The 14,054-nt window shown below is 38.8% G+C and overlaps 2 protein-coding genes across 2 annotated transcripts; one reads left to right on the top strand and one right to left on the bottom strand.

Moving 5' to 3' along the window:
- Nucleotides 1-1,263: 1,263 nt before the first annotated feature.
- On the bottom strand, nucleotides 1,264-7,714 carry scd (stearoyl-CoA desaturase (delta-9-desaturase)). Its single transcript, XM_063893497.1, has 6 exons — nucleotides 7,564-7,714; nucleotides 7,047-7,304; nucleotides 5,752-5,882; nucleotides 5,400-5,605; nucleotides 4,755-4,987; nucleotides 1,264-3,572 (listed from the first exon to the last, which is right to left on the bottom strand). The coding sequence occupies exons 2-6, from the start codon at nucleotides 7,279-7,281 to the stop codon at nucleotides 3,373-3,375; spliced, it is 1,005 nt and encodes a 334-aa protein (XP_063749567.1). The 5' UTR covers nucleotides 7,282-7,304; nucleotides 7,564-7,714; the 3' UTR covers nucleotides 1,264-3,372.
- Nucleotides 7,715-8,987: 1,273 nt separating this feature from the next.
- On the top strand, nucleotides 8,988-14,003 carry dnajb12b (DnaJ heat shock protein family (Hsp40) member B12b). Its single transcript, XM_063893142.1, has 9 exons — nucleotides 8,988-9,185; nucleotides 10,927-11,098; nucleotides 11,206-11,351; nucleotides 11,524-11,697; nucleotides 11,796-11,866; nucleotides 12,030-12,139; nucleotides 12,542-12,714; nucleotides 12,860-13,001; nucleotides 13,113-14,003. Exons 1-8 carry the CDS (start codon nucleotides 9,053-9,055, stop codon nucleotides 12,979-12,981), a joined length of 1,101 nt encoding a protein of 366 aa, XP_063749212.1. The 5' UTR covers nucleotides 8,988-9,052; the 3' UTR covers nucleotides 12,982-13,001; nucleotides 13,113-14,003.
- The last annotated feature ends 51 nt before the right edge of the window (nucleotides 14,004-14,054 follow it).

Below are 14,054 nucleotides of genomic sequence, written 5' to 3'. Positions count from 1 at the left end.
TTTCTAAAGTTAGTCAAGTAAAAAAGGATGGTGAGGATTGAAAGCAGGATATCTGCCATTTCCTGCTTATTATTCAGCTGAGATTTTTTTGTTCCTACTACTAACTACTCAACTCTTCTGTTTTGCATCTGATGGAAGTGTGAAAGTCAAATATATCCCAACTATTTAATACTGCAGCCCTCTGGTCTTTCCTGCTGATAAATAAAGCCCTCAGCAGATGTGTGAAATGGTTTACACAGGGCAGAGAGGAATGTAGGACCAGTGTGCTGACCAGAGGCCAGTTTGTATTACATCGGACTGTCTCAGCCTGTTTGCTGTGTTGGATTTCAGGAGATTACAGAATGTCGTTTTTGTTAAGCAAAGTTTCCCAATGCTGAAACAGTTTGTCATTTAAATAATGAGGTGATCATTTAAGTCAAATATAAAAGCAAAAAAGCCATACTGTTATGTCATTGTTACTTGATTATCTTGTTTTGCACTGCTTTGATTTGTTTTGTTTTACCTTATTTCTGACATTTTATAGACTCAACAGTACATCAAGCCAGTTTAACAGCTGTCATCTGCACCTTTCACATCCAGTGTTGAAGTAATTAGATCTGTTATATTTAAGTTAAGTACTTATAAAGCAATGTAAACTTATCCTGCTACAGGTACATGTCCTATAAGTCGCACTGTCAAAATACCTAAAGTATTAAAAGTAAACATATCCCCCTAAAATCAATAGGTGAGAGTACTGAATAAATGTATTTGTGGAATAGCATGCGGTTAGATCAGTGGATTGATAACCTGTAAATGGAGGGATTCATTTGGCAAAGGAGAAGTGCTAAAGAACATGGAATTCAACTAACTTGTGCACACAATTTTAGATAAATAAACCTGTTTGTGTATGTGCTTTACATCTATCATTTCAGGTTGTGTAGAATGGGAGGAATGGGTTTATATAATTGATGTTGTAGTTACATTCCAACACAAATGCAAATGTGTAGCATCACTTTGAAGTTCCTGCTCTAACTTCCAAATCAATGGAGCATTGTATGACTACAATGGACAAATAGGACACACCTCTTATTATTATTATAGTAGATCGTTTTTGTTTTATATTAGCATTGATTGAACATTTCCACAGTCATTTATATGTTTTAAATGTTTATATGAAAAAGTAGCTTTACAGGTACACTATTTCCAAAATGTCAAAAACTGTTAAGCAGATTTCTATCATAAAGACAGAATAATAACATAGAGAAAAAAGGAGAGCAACAACGGTTAATGGAATTACGTGTATTGAAAATATCGTGAACTTTTATTTCAGAAGAGAATACAGTTGAGATTTGACGTTATCATTCAGACTGACAACCTTTTGAACCTTTTGGGCAGCAGGAGTTGTTGGCATGGCTGTGATCTTGTTAAGTGCTCTGATGATGCTTTATCATCCCTCATGACAGTTTACAGAAATGTCGTCATGGGTTGGATCTAGTTGGCACATCAGGGCCCATTTGTTGCAAGTTAAATCGAAGGATTGAACATTTGCACTGGGCGTTGGAAATTGTATCAGCTTCTAATATAAACCTCTATTTGCGTTTACAGCACTTTGATGTTGTCATTCTACCCTTTGCCTAAAGTAAATGTGTTTTCAGAATAAAAACAACGTTCCATCGGGGGCTTCAGCCTGTAAACATGGACTTCTGTTAGATTTGTTTTGAGCCTTTTTGTCTTCACGTACGGGATGTGAAGAAGATCAGGAATGGATGCAAGTCATAAGGCATTAGGTTGTTTCCTGACTCTTAGGGAAAAATTAAACAGGTGCTCCAGTTTGATATATATTTTTTTAGCCAAATCTTGGAGTGCATTAAACAGGTTCAGGTTAGAATGTTTTGAAACAAAATTTAGCCAATAAGGGGAAAATAACTAAATAAATACATAAATAAGGTAACAAAAGCATTCCGCACACCAGAATTGAAAATGAGCATTTACATCAATGCATCAGAAATTTAGCAATGACAATTAGCTTTGTAGGACATCAAAGGGAAACCAGACCCCATCTCAGAAATCACCACGGCAACAGTTCTGATGATCCAAAAAGCGATGCAGCTCCACAGTACGTTACAAAAATAGACACAGCTCTGCCATTAGAGTCACCGATAAAACACCTTACCACAACACCTACTACAGTATATCATCATGCATGGGTGGCATGTTGTTTTGTAACACCAGAACTGTCACATGACTGGCTGCTACATTGACCAATGAGATCGCTGCTGCAGATGTTTCCGGACAAAAGAGGGACGTGTTGGGTTAAAAAGAGGAAGCAAAGCCACTGATGCCACAATGTTAAAAAACTTCCACAATGATGTTGAGTGAAGAAGCAATATCGACTCAGGTGTGCTCTAGTGGACCATTGAGATTGTTATAAATATGTCGACAATTGGCACGCTCTTGGCACTATGATATATTCATTAAAAAAAACACGAAAAGTTGCTTAAACATAGCATGGTTCAAAGTACATTTATCATTTACCGTTACGATTCAATGGCAGTTTTAATATAATGATAAATGTGTCACTTGTGTTGTCTTTCTTGATCAAATTACTGCACGGACTAAATACATTACGTGTTAATCTTTGACTTTCCACATATTTGGTTTGGTTTTTCGGCAGCGGAAAACCAAGTTACGCACTGCAACTCACTGCATGACTCTGTTGTCAGTATAGTTATAATAAGAAGGTCTGGGTTCCCTCGCTCTTCCATCATGTGCCATATTTTATTAAAGCAAGCAGCTTTTTTAGCAAATATGATTCAAACTCACATCCCTTTTTTTTCCAGATCTTTAAAGCGCTCAAGAAGTTAGCTAACTGTATATCAGAACGGTAAAAACTGTGTGTACACTGCAGTACAAAAAACAGCCTCCAATCAGTATCTTATCGGTTGAAACATTGTTACTCCATATTTTCAGTGCTCCACGTCTTGTCTATTTTTGATTAATATTTGAGTAATACTTACATAAAAATGATCGGCTACATGACTGATCTTGAATGAAGGATGCACACCAAAGTGGCGAAAACAGCAGAGAATGAAGTTGACTTTGAAAATGTATCTACTTCAAATCTAAAACATCTTTGCAAGACCTTGGTCTGACTGAACAATAGAAACCAAGGCCGAGACCTTAGCGAAAGGTGTTTTTTTTTTTTATCCATCTTGAACAATTTGTTAAGTTACAGCTACAAAAACCACAAAAACAAGCAAAATGTGGTCAGGGCCCTCATGACGATAACCTATTATCCTCAGAGGATGAGAAATGTATAGCTGTCAAAGGACTGTGAAGCTTTTTCTTCTTTTCGGTGGTTCTGCCTTCGAAGCTGACCGTGACTCGTCGATCTTAGCCACTCCGGTGGCTTCCGTCTCCGGTGCGCTGTATCCAGGATGAGACTACCTCGTGGGACACCCTCTTGCGGTCTTTGGCCAGGCCCAACAAGCACATGGCGTCGATGAAACCAGTCGTAATGTTCCACTTCATCCCAAACTCACTGGTTGCATAGTCAAAGGGGAACGTGTGGTGATAGTTGTGGAATCCCTCTCCTGTGAGGAGAAAGTAACAGCGGTGAATAAATAATACTACATACGGTTTTGTAGTTTTGTTAACTAGAAGCATATCTTAACAGACTAACCTCACTGAATTTCTAGGGCTTTTTCAAGGTTACCATTTATTCTGTGGTTTGCTTTGCTAAGTTAGTGCAAGAGTTAAGTCCTATAAACCATTGGAGGGACAGTCCTGAGGTTCAAGCTCCGATTGTTCTTATAACAAAAGAAAACAACTATAAGATGAGCCTCAGGTGAAATTAAGAACTGAAAGTCTTGAACAGCAATATGGGCCTCATGGCAGTCATGTGCAACAGGAGTCAATGAGTTCAGCCTCAAAACTTCGACATTTGGTCAAGGTATTTAAGGTGAGCAGCTTTTTGATTAACTGGGGCTAGAAATTGTTTGATTGAAGCGTTTGAGGGAAATTAGTCATTAGTATCAGCAGGGTCATAGCAGCCATGATTATAGCTAGTCCTATTCTCTAAAGGATGAGGAAAGGGGCTTTCATGCAATCTTATTTGGCTAAGGGTACACTGGGCCATCTTTTAACATAGAAAAGATGATAATGCCATCCCATAAAATCAACATTAGCTGTCTAAAGACTTTGGTACAGTCAGACTTTCTTTATGAATTCATCATATCATGTATTGATTTTCTTTTTACAATTTAACGGAAGTATTTTAAAGATACCATAAATGTTGAACTAGTGACTGACTGATTCAAGGTTCAGGGGTTTTTATTATCATGTGCACAGTCGCTACAGTGTAGTTATGGCATTGAAAATCTTAGGTCCCGCGCTCCTCCAACAGTGGAACATATTATAAAAGGACATAAGACAAAATAATAATAAAATAGAAATAATAAAATAAAACTGTACTGCAAAATGAATAGAATATAAACAATAAGCTTAATTATGCTTGGCATGATGAAAGTGAGCAAGTATATGCAGGATTCTATGTACATGTGGTAGAATTAAATAAACAATAACAGAATATAAGATTTATATAGGTAGCAAGTGCTATTACCTCTTACCAATCCTGCTATATGTAATGGTCTTATCTATCTATAGCTGACAATACAGCAAAGTCTAAATGACATAGTAGTGACGTTTACTTCTCATTAATCTAACTCGTGACTTCCTTTTGTCGCACAGAGTACAGGTTCATGCGTGTTACATACCTATAGCACTGAACGCAACAAACTTGTTCTCCCTGGGGTTGATGTGCTGATCATAGGGCCGGTTTCCCCACATGTGAGCCGCGCTGTTGACTAGCCAGGTGGCATTCAGCACCATGGTGTACCTCAGAAGAGCGGGGACAAAGTAGGCAACCCACAGAGACTCCCCCCACAGGTACCAAGGCACGAACATGGGGACGAAGAAGCACATGAGCAGCACAGAAGGCTTGTAATACCTGTCGAGGAGAAAGTGGGCGGAGGGCAGAATGAATGGAGTTGTTTACACAGCACAACATAGACATTAAACACACAAATGGTCTGCCTTTCAGACGTGGGACTGTTCAAATATTACTTTCCTCAAAATGACAGTTTGCTTAGAGGCCAACCTTGAGTCAACCTCAACATGCACCGAAGACAAGTGGGTAATCAAACTAGTTAAACCAGAATAACTACAGCCTGCCTCAGAGGTGGGCAAATTGTGGTTGTGATAGTTAAATTGTAATTTATTTGCCTTGCAATTCATACATTATCCACAAGTAAATTATGAAACACAATACTGTGGGTTTTCTGTCCCCACTGCCTTCCAGATGAGTAAAGGTGCTTCATTTTTGATGAAATACAAATCAATAATTTACAGAAGCCACTTACTTCCTTTGAAACATTACAACTTTGTCGGCCAACAGGTCATGGAGTTCCAGCTTGCGTCCCTTCTCGATGACATCAGGGTGTTTGCGGACCAACAGCCAGCCAATGTGAGAGAAGAAGAACCCCCGGACGGCGTTGTGAGGGTCAGCATCTGTCTCTGAATATTTGTGGTGAACCCTGTGGTCTCGAGCCCACTCATAGATATCATTCTGCGGGTTCAAGTAAACACAGACATTACATACAGTGTGGACAACACCTGGTACTTAAGCGGTAATGAAAACGCCTATTATCACAATGTTAAGTGTGTGCTTGCTTGCGTTTGTGCAGATCTGTGTGATCTGTCACATTCAGGTACCTGAAATGCCATGGAGTTAGCAACACCAAGAAAGATCTTAAGAGGTAATGAGGCCTTGTAGGATCTGTGACTCCACAGGCGATGAGCTCCTGCAGTCACTCCTAAAGCACTTATCAAAAAACAAAGTGCGGCTGTGGGGAGAAATGCAAAAACAAATGAGTACTACTCATTTAAATACTGCACAGTATTATGTCTATACGCATCATCTATTTTCCATTCGAAGCTAGTAGGATGACACGGCAACAAGTTATATATTGTGAGTGAGTCACCTCATGGTTATATCATTGCAACTGAAGAGGAGATAATCCCCTTAACAGTGAAGAAGCCAAAATTAACATACCACCCTCACTGTAGCTTACAAGGTCTTTCCTCTTTCAAAAAGGCAGTATACTTGTGAATTTGTGCAAAGAGGATCTTCACAATACAACAACATTTATCACAGCGGTTTTCCTGAACAATTTGCATAGCTGAAAATCATTTAAATGTGCCCTTTCCTTAACGGGTTTCTATTAGTTGTACAAGAGCTTGGATAACCATGAAGTGAGCAAGGCTTGATACATGGGACAGCGACACTCTCTGGGTGATGCAATCACATCACATCAGATGATGACTGGATGGATAAAACCATTTGATGATTGCATGTCCAAGACTGGAAATCTACTCATAAGTGCGGCCTCTGTGGTTTTGATCAGAAACCACATCCAAACGAATCATTTGATACAATGATTCAAGCGATAGAGCAGCATGCAGTTTGCTTCAGTACATTTTATTTGTACTTTTAGGTGAGGTGAGTCACTTTAAAAAAAAGGGAAAACATTGTTTGGACAGTTGAGCTGACTTTTGAAAAATAAACAGCCATTATATTTAGTATATTTTGCCACACTTTGTCTATTTGAGTCTGTAGTAATTTCTTTAATTCAGATTTAGATGCCTCATTTGCATATTTTACAAATAATTATGCAGATCATCAACTGAAGGCTGAAAATATTATAGTTTGTCTATGAAGTTGGTGTATTTTCCTGACCAGCACATGCGTTTCAATTCGTATCCTCAAAAAGGCATGCTGTGACATTAAATCTCTGGCGATATATGCCTTGATCTATAATCCCAACTCATGCAAGCTACTGGGAGGAGCATGAACATATCTATCCAGTCACCTTAGTGCATGCACCAGCGGTGACATAACATGTGTGTGCCTTTGTAAAATGCTGTATGTATACCACTAACCTAAAAAAGTCACTTTGAAATCTCAGCCTGCGCAGAAAAATATGTAACAGGTAGATTGTTTTACTTACACCAAAGCAAGGTCAAAGTAGATGCTGAAGGGACGAGTAACAGGCTGTACGCAGCACCTATATGCAACAGAGTCATCATGAAGACATTTTTCCATACGATGATCGTGGGAGGTTTGGGGCCTTCTTTCTCTTTGTATGTGTGATCAAACACGTCTTCTCTGGGGGCCTCTGGAAGAACATTTCCGTTGCTCGCCTTGTGCTGCTGCTTTTTCTCCAACGCCTCCGCCTCTGTCATTGTGTCTGCGTTTCGGTGTTGCTCTGAGCGGTGAAAATGGGACAAATTGGTAAATTCCTTGTTATTGTGATGATTCAACGACATGCACGGTGATTTTTGTTATTTAATTGTTCGTTCGCTAGCTCCGGAAGGCTAGCAGGCGCCGCTGATGAGGAAGAGGGTGGTCATGTAACGTTGATGCTGCTGCAGCTGCTGACTTCTCACTGGCAGACGACATTTGCTGCGTTGCGTAACACAAAAATTACACCTGTAGAACAAATACACATAAGATAAATTACTCACCAAAAGAGAAGCAGAAAAGAAGAACAGACGAAAAAAAGGGTCCGGCTGTTTTAAGGGTGATGAAGCCGATAAAACTACAGTAACCCAGAAAGGGAGAGTGAACGTTAGCTCCGCAGCAGACGAATCAATAAGAGCTGGAGTTCGAGGTGCGACTGGCCAATCAGCGCTCGGATGCCGCCTCAAGCTCGGGTTTTGATTGGCTGACTGATCATCTGCTGTTCACCTTTTATTCATTCTCTTGCCAGATGTACCTCATCTGGAGAGCTGCAGCTACTGTCTAGACCTGTATTGAATTAACCGCACACATATTTTCATTCATTCGTGAATTAACGATATGGACAATAAACCGGTGCGATACCAGCAGAATTACGAGTTGTTAAAAACAAGTTTCTGTACACCAATCGGCAGAGGACCCCCGCCCACCCACGCAGGGAAATACGGGTTGCTTGTTCTGGCACGTCATCAACTTCCCCTCATAATGAAACAGGGAGAACAGTAAAAACATTCAAGGTAATCAATATCAAAGCTAGTAAAAGAATAGCTCAAACATTGGTTATAAAACAGGACGTTAGGGTAGTTAAACTCACTATTAACTCCCAAAAATATAATAATATCTTTAGGAATATCCGATTTATATTAGGTAATTGGAATTTATGAGACGGTTTAGAGGACCAGAGGAGGCACATTTTAAATGGGTTGACAAATCCATGAGTTTTTATTATCGTGACCTACATTAAACAGCAATGTAGAAATTCAAGTTAGTCTCCATCTAGTGGATAAATCATGCATCATAGGGATCGCAACGATAAAGTTAGGAATATTTTAGACAGATTCAACAACAAAACATTCTCAAATCACGTGTGAAGTGATTTTGTGTAGCACACATGGAATGTATATAGCATTACATATATTAGTGAAGGTATTTAACAAAAAGTATTGTAGTGTAGCCGAAAAACCAACAGAAGACCACTAATGTCTGAAGTGATTTTGGGCACAACTCAGTGTTTGCTATAACAGTGGAATAATTGAATATTTCCACAAAATATAATAATCCCCAACATAATTCAAATCATTTTTTCCACAATAAACATTATTTAGTAGTACTGGTATAGCTAATAGAAGACTATGTTGTGTGAAGGGTTTTGGTATGACAGGAAAGTAAATGATCTGCATGGTAGAATCTGTCATCTTTCTAACTAACTGTTTAGTTGTTGTTTTTTATTTTGTCTTTTTACTCTTAAATTGTTGAAGTTTGTATAGGCCTATTCTTTTTTTAAAGCATAATTATTGTATGTAATTTATGTAATGTGTCCTAGGGTGTGTTTATTGTTCTTATTGTTTACATGCCCTAATGTTTGTAGACGTATCATTTTCAATAAAATATACAAAGGCTTAATGATGGGTTTGCAGCATCCACATGACGCCATCAATCGGCGTCCGTATTTACTTCAGGTCCAGTTAGCCCGCTGCTGCTGCTGCTGCTGCTGCAATGGAGGTAAACAGGGACGAAGCGGAGCGCTGCATTGACATTGCAACTGCGGCGTTAAGCAACGAGCAGCCGGAGAAAGCGCAGAGGTTCCTGGAGAAAGCGCAGAGACTCTTCCCGACAGAGAAAGCGAGGGGTGAGTTTTAAGATGGCCGATGTAAAGGGCGCTTCAGCCGGGAAGGTCTGCAGCATCATCACCTGCAGCAGCATCACCTGCGTCCCGGATCTGCTGCAGCCGGGGCCTTTGATAGCTAACGAGCTAGCAGCTTGACTTACTTTGTCATAATGTTGCAAACGCTTACTCTAGCTATATTATAATATGGAATGCACTGTACACCTGCTCACCATGATATTCTAAGGGTCATATGTTATCAGTTGTTTTTTATAAGCTACCGTAGGAATGAAGTCAAGCCAGTTTTATATTATCACTATGTTAATGGGTTAAAATAAACATTGTACCATAGACCCACCCATTCCAGCAAACTAGACATACCATAATACACACATACAAGTAATAGCAAAACATGAAATAGAATAGTAATAGGCCTACACATCACATAAAGTGGGCCTCAGCCCTCAACCAAACACACTAAAATGGCAGTAAATCCAGAATACATGTTAATTATCCACAAACAACTTGGGTAGTACAAATTCTTTATTGTATCCCAAAATGTATCTCAAAATAGTCAAGCAGTGTTTTAAAAAAACATTTCGATACATGTAGGTGTATGAGAATATTAGATATAAATCTGGGAGATTGGCTCACATTGTATCAGTCAAAAAAACAGGTCAAATAAACTACTTTACAGTGTTCCTCTGAGTTTATGACAGCTTTTGGTGAGCTTTCTTCTTCTTCTTTTCTGCATGACACATTTCCTTTGTCTAAAACTCCAACAGTTCTACCCAAAAAATCCTCATACCAATATACTATGAATGTTATAAAATCTCTCCGATGCATTTCTTGGGGACCATAAATGCTGCGCCACTGCTAGTTCTCAGCTTATGACTCTAACTTAGCATTTTGTTTCTAAAATGTCCTTACTGTAAATATCTGCTAATTGCACCGCCAGTGATCATCCTTAAAATACTGTGACAGAAATGTTTGTTGATATATGTAGACATTCGGTTGAAGATAGTGTAATATTTGAGTTGTTTATGAATATGACATGAAATATGATTGAAATCCCTTGTAATTTAAAAAGAATGTGGTCCTATTGCTTTTTAAATCTCAAATTGAAACAGATAATTGAGCTGAGCTATTAATCGACCAACTGATTAGTGGAACGACAGAAAAATAGACACCAACTATTTTAATAATCCATTAATTGTTAAAGTAGTGTTTCATGCAAAGTGGCAGGAAATTCTTTTTTTAAACCTCTTAAACATCAAGAATTCATGGTTTTCTCTCGTTTTATATCGTATTATACTGAATATCTTTGTGTTTGAGTTGACAAAATAAGACAAGACATCACCTAGAACTTTGAGACACTGGGGTGGACCTTTTGCATTATTTTCTGACATTTTATACACCAAAAAAAAATAATCTAGAAAGTAATAGACAAATAAATTCATGATGGGAATAATCATTAGTCGCATATAATAGGTTATACAAAACCTAGATATTGGTATGTTTCTAAAAGGGACCACTACTGACCATATTGTATTAAGGCTCTTAAAGTATTAAACTGTTGAAGTAACCTGACAATCCATCCAACAAACACTTCCTGTATTACAGCCTCTGCTTGTTTGGAAAATGTTGACTACTAAAGGAGGGAATTCAAGTGTTAGCATTCAGCTGTGCCTTTTTAACTCCCGTGTGGATTTTCCTGTCTGAATATCTTTTAATGTTTCCTGTTATTTAATCCCTTAATCCCTAGTACTGCTGGAGCTGATAGCAAAGAATGGCTTTACATGTAGACAAGGCAGTCACTCAGACTTTAATGGAAAATCAGGTCCTCGACAGCGGCAGCCAAACAGTGAAGATGGCAGACCTGAAGCAAAGCCCTCAGAAAAATCCTACACACCAGACCAGTTGGATGCTGTGAGGAGGTAAGACTGATAATCATTTACATCTGGTATTAACCTAAAGGCTTTATTGAAGACATGGTTGACATATATTTAGCATTAATACTGCACCTTATGTGCTCTCTACCCAGGATAAAACAATGTAAAGACTTCTATGAAATTCTCGGGGTCCAGGCAGACGCCTCAGAGGATGAACTCAAAAAATCATACAGAAAACTTGCTTTGAAATTCCATCCTGACAAGAATCACGCTCCAGGTGCTACGGAGGCTTTTAAAGGTGACATGCATGACTTTTCATTTGTACGGAAAAGGTATAGTGCCACATGAAAAAACATGTCATGCAGAAAGCCAAATGAAACGCTATAAATATGGATACACTATGTGTCTTTTCACCCTGCTTTGTGATGCTCAAACAAACACGACTTCTTAATTTATTTAATTTCCAACAGCTATTGGGAATGCGTATGCTGTTTTGAGTAATGCAAGCAAAAGACGACAGTACGATCAATGCGGCGAAGAGAAAAAGCATCCTTCAAGCAACGGCCCAGAGAACGAAAACTTCGAGGCGGATATTTCACCTGAAGACCTCTTCAACATGTTCTTTGGTGGAGGTTTCCCCTCAAGTTAGTGCCACAGCTTTCTTCTTCTATTTCAAGCTGCAAGATTATTGTATTGAAACACTTGTCATGGTGTGTTTGTTACGTGTGCTATTTTAATCTAGGTAATACTAACATGTACGCTAATGGGCGGATGCGTTACCCAAGACGAGAGAGACGAGAGCGACCGCGGGAGGTGAGATTTGATTATTACAGCAAATAATGCAAAGCTATTGTTAAACAGCATGAGAATTAACTGTGTGATTAGCCATTTCACTTGTATGCATTTAGCATTATTCAACTGTCTTTCAAAGATAGTCCAATCTGTCGATTTTGACACTGAGATGTTTTCTTTGCAGGGAGGCTTCGCTTTGTTTGTGCAGGTCATGCCCATCCTCATCCTGGTTATTGTGTCCGCCCTCAGTCAGATCATGGTCAACAGCCCCCCCTACAGCCTCAGCTACAGGCCGTGAGTGTAATCCTTTTATCTGAAGGCCTGCAAAAAAATGATTACTCTTTTTGTACAAGCCAGATAGCAGAGAGTGATGTCATTGAAAAAGTAAATATAGATTCATCGAATTCGCTCTTGTTTTGCTCCTAAGCAGATCCATTATATAGACTTTTTTAGTTTCTTATTCTTCCAAATAATCACAGTCCTATTCTGTTTTCGAAAGGTTTCCCCGGCTCCATTTGTCCGGCCTCTCTCCATCTTGTCTGCTTTTGAGTTTTTATATGCACTTCTGTAAGCCATTATCTGCCATGACTCATGTTAACAAAAACAGACAATGCCATGTCATGTGCCATGTCATGTTTGCGTGCTGAATTTCAGTCTTCTAATATGTGTTCCACGCTTTGTCCTTCCCTCACGCAGGTCTGCAGGCTACACACAGAAGAGGCTGACGATGAACCTGAAAGTGCCATATTACGTGGGGGACCAATTCTCGAGGGAGATCACTGGACTGAATTTGAAGAACTTGGAGCGGACGGTGGAGGATGATTTTGTTTCCAACCTTCGCAACAATTGCTGGAAGGAGAAGCAACAGAGTAAGTTTGCCAATAAAAACAAATTGGGTTTGTTTATTTATTTTAGAAAACATTTCCATTGTTTATTCTGCCATAATCAGTTCTGGGAAATTGATTAAAGACTTATTCTAATTTACTCACTAATTGTTTCTGTTGTTTCCTGCAGAGGAAGGAATGCTTTACAGAGCTCGCTATTTTGGGGACAATGATCTGTACCAAAGAGCACAGAGGGCTCGCACACCAAGCTGTGCCAAGCTGTCAGAGATCACAGCTTCACTACATGGTTGATGCTGCTATAATCATTAAAAGTAAGCTCTTTCGCCTTTTTCTTCCTTTCGTAACAGAATTTCTAACGACTGCATGCCCATTTTGTTTAATTACAGTATGTCAAATTGTGTTGTTCTTCTACTTGTCTCTAGGTTTCCAGAACCAACACAAAAGATGATTGGCTGTAAATAGAGGCTTTCTGGAGATGGATGATGACTCAACAAGCAACAAAAACCAGCACCAATCTGCATCGAATCCACCACACTAATTGGTTTGAAGCCATGTGTGTGGATTTTACTCTGTGAATCTAAAATGTATTATTAATATAAGGTTTTGAAATGAAACAACTTAAAATAGCTTGTCTTCCTGACAAGAAAGGGGTTTTGGAGAACCTCCAAACCCCAGTTTTGAGCCATGAAGTTAGCAGAGGTCACTTTATTGTTTATGCAAGAATGCAGTATAAAGCCAGAGCATAGTGAGGTTACATGTTGTCCTGCAGTCGGGATCTTATTTATGTAGCAGATTATTAAATACCACTTCCTCTTTTATTTTACAGAGCAGGGACGAAAGAGGGTTTATTGTGTTGACTTTAAATGCAATTTCTGAAACTATGCAGGAATAATGTGAGACCTCTGATGAGTGTGTCTGTGTGTGTGTGTGTGTGTATGTGTATGTGTGTGTGTGTGTGTGTGTGTGTGTGTGTGTGTGTGTGTACACGTGTGTACAACAAGGAAATGTCCCTTTTTATGTTTTGCCTATTTAACTGTAATGAGGATAGAATTTTATGCTCCAACTTAATGGCACTTCACAATAAAAGCCAAGAGAATGAGAGATGTGCAGAGTGGGACTTAGACAGGTTCTACTTTTGAGTATGTCTCTGATGAACATCAACTGTTGCAATTTTTATCACACTTTTTGTTTATAGTATGCTATTTATGCTTTTTATAATTTATTTATAATTAGACTAAGAAAACAATGCAAATCTTGCTCACTTTTCCACAATGTTTTTACTCCCAGATGAAAATAAATATGAATGCTTAAAACGTGTTGGAAGTCAGTCATTGCTCAGAGCAGAGTAGCACAAAGACAAAAGC

Source organism: Eleginops maclovinus, chromosome 10 (genome assembly GCF_036324505.1).
Source record: "Eleginops maclovinus isolate JMC-PN-2008 ecotype Puerto Natales chromosome 10, JC_Emac_rtc_rv5, whole genome shotgun sequence".
NCBI lineage: Eukaryota > Metazoa > Chordata > Actinopteri > Perciformes > Eleginopidae > Eleginops > Eleginops maclovinus.
The sequence above is the reverse complement of the archived record's forward strand: the minus strand, read 5'-3'. Positions and strand labels throughout refer to the sequence as shown.

Excerpts from the sequence above, each read along its gene's own strand:
- scd (XM_063893497.1), bottom strand. The coding sequence starts at position 7,281 with ATGACAGAGGCGGAGGCGTTGGAGAAAAAGCAGCAGCACAAGGCGAGC. Across the intron at positions 5,606-5,751 it reads CTAACTCCATGGCATTTCAG|AATGATATCTATGAGTGGGC; the intron begins GTACCTGAATGT and ends TTGAACCCGCAG. Across the intron at positions 4,988-5,399 it reads GTTGTAATGTTTCAAAGGAA|GTATTACAAGCCTTCTGTGC; the intron begins GTAAGTGGCTTC and ends TCTCCTCGACAG.
- dnajb12b (XM_063893142.1), top strand. The coding sequence starts at position 9,053 with ATGGAGGTAAACAGGGACGAAGCGGAGCGCTGCATTGACATTGCAACT. Across the intron at positions 11,099-11,205 it reads CAGTTGGATGCTGTGAGGAG|GATAAAACAATGTAAAGACT; the intron begins GTAAGACTGATA and ends CTCTCTACCCAG. Across the intron at positions 12,140-12,541 it reads TACAGCCTCAGCTACAGGCC|GTCTGCAGGCTACACACAGA; the intron begins GTGAGTGTAATC and ends TCCCTCACGCAG.